The 9,221-nt window shown below is 34.0% G+C and overlaps 1 protein-coding gene and 1 non-coding gene across 2 annotated transcripts; one reads left to right on the top strand and one right to left on the bottom strand.

The window, feature by feature from the left end:
• Positions 1-2,728: 2,728 nt before the first annotated feature.
• On the top strand, positions 2,729-2,801 carry Trnat-ugu. Its single transcript has one exon. It is a non-coding gene; the product is annotated as a tRNA-Thr (tRNA).
• Positions 2,802-4,231: 1,430 nt separating this feature from the next.
• LOC117112326 (probable G-protein coupled receptor 173) lies at positions 4,232-8,968 on the bottom strand. The gene is made up of 2 exons (XM_033255397.1): positions 8,533-8,968; positions 4,232-8,007 (listed from the first exon to the last, which is right to left on the bottom strand). The coding sequence occupies exon 2, from the start codon at positions 7,818-7,820 to the stop codon at positions 6,660-6,662; it is 1,161 nt and encodes a 386-aa protein (XP_033111288.1). The 5' UTR covers positions 7,821-8,007; positions 8,533-8,968; the 3' UTR covers positions 4,232-6,659.
• Between the last annotated feature and the right edge of the window lie 253 nt (positions 8,969-9,221).

The following is a 9,221-nucleotide window of genomic DNA, read 5'->3' on the forward strand; positions in this document are numbered from 1 at the left end:
ATTAGGGCCTACAACAATACTATCAGTAAATGTAATTGAGTCCCAAACATCTGCCGATATATTCTTCGTACCTGAATGAAGAAGTAGCTTGGGGCACGCGATTCCTTGGAGAAGAAGGCAACGCGACGCGGGGTCAGCGCAACGGGTTATTTTACATGACACATCGCTCAGTCTGCCATCGACGATCAACGGGTGCAAATTTGTGTCGTCAAGCGCTCACATGTGACAGAGATGGATTCGTCGATCGACGGTATATACCGTACGACGCAGTACTGAGAAAATGAGTTGGAGACCAAAATAAGTCTATAAAAACACGTGTGTGTGTGTGTAATAGACGAAAATATTGACGTAATGTTGCCAAAATACATATTTGCATTTTAATGACTGTTGCGCTCGTCATCCAATACCGATCTCTCGCCACACACGAACTCTTGTCCGTTATCAAATCGCCTTAGTGCCGCCGAACTGCACATGCGCAAAAGATGTTTTTTAATAGAACTCAATTGATGTTTGCGTCATGCATACAAAACTAGTATTTTCACCATTTTTAATAAACGTGTTGTTGTATCGAATTCGGTATTGTTATCTGAATATACTATGGCTAATTGGTTCTGAAAGCCACATCTCGATGAGTATTTCAATTAATCTTCGCAGCTTATCAATATACATGAATAATTTTATTAATATTCATAAATATTTGCGTTTATTATAAGCATGTCCTAGATATACAAAACAAACTGAAATATACGATTGTAAATTCTAAATATCATTATTCTGGCAAAGAAAATAACAATATAAAACATTAAAAATTAAAAAAATCAGAAATTCACAAACATAAAAAATAATTAGGTGATCCAGAGAGCAGCAAAATAAAGAATAATTAGATGAGCCAGGGAGCAGCAAAAGCGAAATCACTATCATCTTAGAGATGTGGTGCACCCACAAAAAAGGAATAGGCCCCTAACAACAACAACAATAATAATAATAATAATAATAATAATAATATAGAATAATAATAATAATAAAACAATATCAAACGATTAAAAACCATTAAAATATTTTTTAACTTACATTTGAACAAGCCAAAATCAATAGATATAATGAAATACTTTCGATGCACCATAACCTACATTTTGTACGAGTACCAATTTAATACATACATTTATCAAAGTGTCTCAAATAAATTGATTAACGTGGTTGCTTTTGATGACTGACATGTTAAGCAATCACGTGATCGTAAAGAAGAGAAGATGATGAAAGGCATATTGAGTGACAACATGATCATCCAGAAGATGAGAGACCAGTCGTGCATATTAATAACATCCTTCCTAATCTTCTCTTTTTCTTGCACTTTCGAATTTTAATATGAAGCAACGAACGTCTATTGTTTGACTGTACATTGGTAGGATGTATTGTTAACTTTTAAATACTTTAGGCCTGTGTCCCCTGAGGTAAAATCTAAAAAACTTCAATTTAGAATCCCAATAGAAATTACAGTCTCCTTTAGGTGGTCTCTGTCATCTTTGTAAATAGTGCACGCACCTAAGTTGTATTTTGAGCACCGTTATTGCACCCTAAATTTATTTATTTATTTCGCGCCGGCTGAAAATGGCAGCGTTGCCACCAAACCATCCCAGTTTAGCTGAGTATCAGCTGCAAAGGGATTATCAAGACTAAAGACTACAGTATACCAGCCAAATTTAAAGTCTTTGCATAAAATATAGAAACGGTATTGGTATTATTTATAAGTTATTTATTTATTTATTATTTATTAACATCCGTTTTGAAAAGAATGGTTTTTCTCATTCTAATTTTAAATTGAATGAGAACTTAATAATAAATCACATTGTTTAATTGGCGTCCACCCGAACGTGTCCGTTGTATAACCACTTGTCAGTCGGTGCGTTGTAGCTCACGTCACACAGTCTGAGGATGGAGGGCTCATCATCGTCGTCATCATCATCTTATTCTCCGTAGTCATCATCATCATCGTTATCGTCGTCATCGTCATCATTCTTTATCATCATGATTATTCATTCACATCATAGTAATCATCATCATCTTCATCATCATCCTCATCATTATTATCATCATCAGCATTATTATGCGACACATTATATTTATGTTGCGGTACATTCTATTTAGATTATAAGGTCATACGCGATGTATAGTGAAATCAAACTGCCATATTGATATTCACGGAAACAATATATTTATATAAAAATGTCCACACTTGGAAGAAAACTCCACGAAAACTGAAATATGAAACTAGTTTGACGTTAAGCATAATATGGATTTTGAAACTGACTCTCACATGTTTTAAAATAAACAAGTCGCGATGTGATTCGTTGTCACGGCTTGGCAATTAATTCGTTCAGGTAATTAGTATGTTTTTGAAGGAAAGTGGCCGAATTTGATCGTAACCCTGAGGATATGAGGCAATCGCTAATCCAATTTACAATTTGCAAGAAATTTGTTTAAGGAAGTAGGGCTAGATGATGCGAAAACACTGAAATAGACAGAAGAATATATATATATATATATATATATATATATATATGTATGTATATATATATATAATATAAATCATCAAAGGTACATATACAGTGTTTGATAAGGGCGTTTGGCCAGAGGGAGTTTGGCCAGATAAATCTGGAAATACGGCTTCAGGCATAGAATTGTGTAATACAATGTTCCCGACGGGTATTTGGACCTGTTCAACCATGAAGCCTTCGTGGTCTAGTGGTTATGACGCTCGCCTTGTCAGCGAGAGGTCGCGGGTTCGAATCCCGTCGGAGGCATTTTATTACACAATGATTTTCCTTAGGACCTTATTCGTTAGGAAGCTACAGGGTAGCCTACGATGTTCCAACATGTCCTTATTAAACACTGTATATGTACCCAGGACAACATCGTTGAGAGCTTGCTACACGATGTACCATCATGTCCTTTATCCCAACACTGTATTTACCTTTCTTTGATGATGTATATATAATTTAACAGTGTTAACGGCTATCTTGGTTGTCGAAAAAATAGCTCATCTATCCTTATTTATAGCTATCTTGATTATTATATTTTATTATTTATCTATTTTATTTATTATATATTATAAATCAAGATATATATTATATATATACACATGTACATATTTGTTATATATATAATTGCGATTGAGTTGTGTGTATAAACCTATGTAGCGTACATTATTGACTGAAGTACGCATCATCATGACGTCAGTAAATGCTGTGTATATTCTAAAATCGCATAACAAAACAATTTAATTGCTATTACTCGAAAAATACATAATCATTAAAGACAGAGAGGTGATTAGGTCACATGTGTACGCACGATAGGCTCTTATTAATCGGATGTTTTCTGTACGTGGCCTCTTTATACATAGTTCAGTCATTTCCACGATCAGTACAGGGCATGAATACATGGGTACCCACGGCCAGTCATGTACAGGTCACCTTGTGGACCACATAGGTCCAAAATTTTTATCACGTGTATGAATCGTCACTACAAAGTATTAAATTACTGTTAAGTAAGTTGTTAAACTAAATACCGCGCTTCTATCATTTGTACATTTTATTTTCAAGTGTGAACTGAAACAGACTAGATACTCACGTGAAGGTCACTGTATTTTGCGGGTTGTATTGTTCGTAGTATCCAACAAAAACAAGTCGTTCAATAGTATCAACAATCACGATTATTGTAAAGAGCATTGGTAAAAAAAAAAACGTACTGAGGCGGCAACTCAAACTATGGACGTCATACACAAAACCACAACCACTATACACAGACCCTTACCCTTGATAGTGCACACCCCACAATTTTCGGTCATTGGAAAACCCTACAATTCAATTATCAAAACGTTCATTAGCTCGTTCAAAAATTAAGTTAAGTTAATATATTCCAATGATACATTAATAAAAAATAAATAAATGTTTCCAGTTTATATGCTTTTTTGCCTTACTATAAAATTACTTCAATTGAATACAAGAACATTTATTAGTTTTTGAGGGAAAAAAAAGAGAAAAAAAAAGAATTTTAGAAAAGGCGGTCTACGGTATTATTTGTGTCTGTTTTAATGGCGAAGATTTTTTTTCTCATTCCAAGTTTTTTTTAGCTCATTACAGACAGTATATAGGTAAATTTAGCAGTACACCAGACAACCAATGCTCTAAAGATTTGATTTAAATAATCAATTAGTATTTAAGTTGAAGCATTCTTCATTAAAACAATGTTTTTATTTCTCTTTTCTTTGATAAAACTCTTTCTGTTTTGCATTGCTATACATGTACCAAACACACATTATAGAAGTTAACATGAATCATATACAGCCTACATAATATGCATTAGCATAATCTTAAAAGCACGAGCGTGCATTATGACGCAGCCTACTGTAAACCATAAACTAGAGAATGGCAAAGAGTGGAAGAACAAAACTAGGTTCAGAGAGGTGAGGAAAGGCTGCCTGCATTTTGAAATAATTGCTTTATTATTAAAATACAGATCGATTTATTCTCAACAAAAGCATAATGCATAACTGTGCATGACTACCTATAAGTCTACAGACAGGTAATCATGATCATAGACGGGTCTATGAGAACCATCAAGAAGGAGCAGCATTCCCGAAATATTGGTTTCATAATTACAGTACAGTATACAGTTCGAATAAGAAACCTTACACGTCCCCATGTTCATGTTTTTTTACATTATGTATAGGCCTATATAATTATATATCCATACATTTATATAATATAGAATACATATAAATATATAAGCTTGTGTAATGCCTATATATATAATATATATATATATTCTTATCTTCAATAAATTGTGGCAAATTAGGACTATATCTTCGTATTTCATACGGTATATATATATATATATATATATATATATATAAACGTATCTCATTCATTTATGCACAATAACCTCATAAATTATTACTTTTCTATTCACAAATAAATTATTTTTGTACATTTAAACGAAAGACCGTAAGCTTTTAATTATACATTTACATCTGTTACACATCTGCACCAGTGTGAATAAAAATATAAATTATGTATATTACATCAGACTCTCCTTCTCTTATACTTTAAATAATGACTTCCAAATAATCTCAACATAATTCTGATAGTTGGCCTAGCTACATCATTTATATATTATTACTGTATTATTATTTCTATAGTTTCGGGCTACTGTGTGGATATTTTTAATGAAGCACTAACATGATCGTTAAAATATCGATATGTTGGATCTCATGACGTAACAAGAGGTTAGAGATCATGTTGACTGCAAATTTTGAAAATGTCGTTAGTAGGCCTATGATAGATTCCGAAACAACAAAACACCAACCGTGCAGGCTACAGACAATGTCTCGGTAGTAGACCGTTTCTTTCCGATCGAACTATAATTTTGTTTAAACAAACACAATCTTTCTGTTTGTTTTTTATATAGACTTTTGTTGAGCCTATAATATACAGTGTATTTTTTTTAATTCAATTCAATTACTAAACGGTCGAATTTTTTTCTAAACAACCTCTCTGCCACAAGATAAACTGCTCTCCAAACTTACTACTGTACTATTCAAAGAAACAAGAAAACGGGTTGTAATGAAAACTACTGTACTGAGTATTCCTCTATTGTCCAAACCATGACTGAACAAACGTATGACATCATTCGGAAGTAAATCGACTTGGTCTATTGTATCTGTATGTAACGCCATGGCTCATTCAGACAATATCAGTGTAGAAAATGCGTTCTCTTAAAATCTCATCTTCATAACGTTACGGTTCATTTATGAATATTTGATTAGCAGCATTTGAAAAGCAAATCTTGACGATATTTCCGGATCGTACACATATCTGATAAATGTATGGTAAATTAAAGCTTATTCTTAGTCGTTTTTATCAGGTTCATTAGAATGGGTAATGAAACAAACTGCCCCTAAACCAAATTTTACTGAGTGACATCTTAAATTTTTATTTTGTTATTGATGAACTAAATATGAATCAGTCTTCAACAAAATCGATATTTGAAAAATCAACATGTGTATATTCTTATTACTCTGTCTAATAAAAATTATAATAAAAAATAAAAATTATAATAAAAAATCTCCAAGGTCATGCGTGTGCCTTTACCAAGCAACGGCAAATTCAATGTTTTAAAAGAAAATTAAACAGGGTTTTTGCTATAAAAAAAAAATTAATATATTTAAATTAACGATCTTCGTAATTACATTTATAGATATACTATCCGTAGTAAAATCTGAAAACCCTCATTATTTAAATTTAAACATTGAATTGCCGGTCAAATAATTTCTACCGTTAACTTTCAATGATACATAGCTGGAATAAATTAAGTTTTCGCTAAATAACCATGCATTGAAATTCCTTAAATCAACTGCCAGTTCATGTATAGGCCTATGCCTATATACAGAAAATAATAGGAACCGGTATGTTATGCGTCTGTCAATTGACGAGAAATACCTTTTTTCTTTTTTCCAAATCAAACTTATGCTTTATCTTCTCTTCAATTAAATTGTTTTAAAAGCGCGCTTATAAGAATATAAATAATTTAGAATTGCAGTGGATGGATACAGTTTAAAATAATAAGCACATGATGTGTTCTTTCTCCTAACACTCTCTTCATCATATACTCTCGCTATTTATTTCTTCTTGATTTTCAACTCTTTTGCCGGTAACAAAATCACTTAAAACTGATCGTATTTCTTTACTAAATGCGAATGTTAACACTGGAGTTATTGTGGTTTGCAAGCAGACGAGCCAAGTCGCGACTCCTATAAACAAATCAGGTACGTCAGCATTTCTTGTACTAGTCCTACAAAAACAGCAAACGATGTATGGAATCCATAGAATAACATATGCAACGGAAATCAGACACATTAACTTGGTTGAGGCTTCTTCCTTGTGGAAATTCCTAATCTGACTGTTTCCCGGATGCCGTCTTCCCGTGGCTGCGGCCATCGGAGTTCCTTGTCCCTGCCTTATACCTAGGCTGGCAGACGTCGCTAGTATTTGTGTATTAGTGGCAGCCCCTGGACCATAAAATGTCCAATTATTTGATATTGCTGGAACATATTGCACTGGGGTCATCCGTCTGTGTGCATGCATATAACAGAATATTTTCAAGTAAGCTAGGATTAAAAATAAAGCTAAGGAAGTAAACACTATAACATATCCGATAGAATCTTTCCTGGTTGTTGTGCTGTATATTAAATTGCACTGGTATTCAGCCGGGACATACCCATATAGATCGTTGTTAAACACAGGCGGAAAGGCCATAGAGACACTAAGAGCCCACATAAAAAGTACGCAAAGTAGACCAGTTAGGCCCCGAATTTTCCGTCGATGAAATTTGTGGAAGCGTAAAACCATATAACGTTCAATACTGATGAGTAGTAAACTGTAAAGTGAACCAAATGTGAGATACACGTTGAAAAACGAGATTACTTCGCATAAAGAGTCGCTATGTGTCCATCCATCGTTTAATACCGATATAATGAGGTATGGTAAACAAAGAACAGCTCGAATTGTTTCAGCAAACGATAAATTCAACAAAAAGAAAAACGGATGCCGTTTTAATCGCTTGTCCACTACAACAAGAAAACACAACGTTCCATTTCCAAATACGCTGATTACTACTATGATTACCATGGAAACAATCCAAGAATATCTGCGAACAAAATACCAATCATCATGGACAGGCATGTTTGCAGCAAACTCGGATAACGATGCTAGCGTAATAGGTGATACTGATGTGTTATTGTCTGTTATGTTACTAGCAGGCATTTTAATATTTTAGGCCTATATTCACTTCAGCAATGTGCGATAATGTGGTGCTTATACTTTACTGTATAAGAGCGTTGCATAAGCAGTGTTGGTCCTGCCACTGTTTCTTCCTCATTACACAATAAACCAGGCATCCACTCAGCCTGGTCTGTAACATCCGCACTACACACTCCTTCTTTAGCATTTCCTGTGGAGAAAACAAAACACAAATGATAAATTCGTCACCCGCACTGGATATTAATGCGGGTTTCCCGATCCCCTGTAGGCTAATAAAAAATGTGTATTTCCGCTGCTATCTGAGGAAAACAGACACATCTGGCCCGCGAGTTAACACCGTTCTCTACATGGTTTCATGCCTAAATGGATGCACACAAAGGCATCTAGCTGAGTGCATGTAGACAAAGGAATACATCAGAAAGAACAAGGCCATATACATGTATATATACATATATATTTCTGTACCATAAGCCTATATTTTAATCACTCAAAAAAGTTTCCTTGTTTTAATGTGTAGACATGGTCACACAATTTCAACCTAATTATGAAGATCCACATTTCAACCAGTTACTTAACCAGTCGTCAGCCTCGTTTCGGCCAATCCTATACTCAGCTCTCACGTAATCATAATTACATTTAGTAGAAAATATGCATAGGTAAATAGGTACATAACAATCCATGTTTCTATTAAATGAAGAACCATGGCAAAACTTACCATTACCGGCTTTGATAAACAGAAAACACTACATTTTGTCTTATATTTCTTATATGTGACTTATAATAGGCCTATCAGAGTGTTAAGATATCGTCGGATAATCGGATGTATCTCGTCAGTTGCTGAGTGCTCTGTCTTTGTGCAGTGGTATACTGTCTAACATCTTGTCAATAAATTCTTTGTATGACCCGTTCGGCTACATTATTGCGCATGCGCTGGCAGCTATGAAGATTAATTTTAGGCAGCATCATCAGTCGGCAACAACAAGCGATTTGACACTAGATGACGTTATGAATATCGCGACACTTCAACACATAATATTTCAAAGAAACAATTTCGCTCTCAAACATTGTTTTAAGCATATTCTCTTTATTTATTACGACGAAACATGATTGGAAAGAATTAGTCTAACGATATCGTTATTGATTGATTATAGTAGGCCTATAATAATATTACAGTAGGCCTGCAGTTGAATGCAGAATTATCCGGGTGTATTGTCTGCCAAGTCCATGGATATCAATACATTGAGCAGACTGCAAAATGCTGGGTCCCTCTTTTCTACAAATAATAGTCATTAACATTATCATAATTACAATCGCTTTTCGACTGTCTGAGGTTTTTATCATGATTCATCGACTGTTTTACTCTTAATTGGTCAATCTATTACGGTATTTTATACGTTTCAAATA

The sequence above is a fragment of the Anneissia japonica genome, unplaced genomic scaffold (genome assembly GCF_011630105.1).
Source record: "Anneissia japonica isolate Jap-2015-1 unplaced genomic scaffold, ASM1163010v1 scaffold287750_len332794_cov232, whole genome shotgun sequence".
In the NCBI taxonomy this organism is placed as follows: domain Eukaryota; kingdom Metazoa; phylum Echinodermata; class Crinoidea; order Comatulida; family Comatulidae; genus Anneissia; species Anneissia japonica.

What these genes read in the sequence shown, in the direction of transcription:
- LOC117112326 (XM_033255397.1), bottom strand. Translation starts at nt 7,820, where the DNA reads ATGCCTGCTAGTAACATAACAGACAATAACACATCAGTATCACCTATT.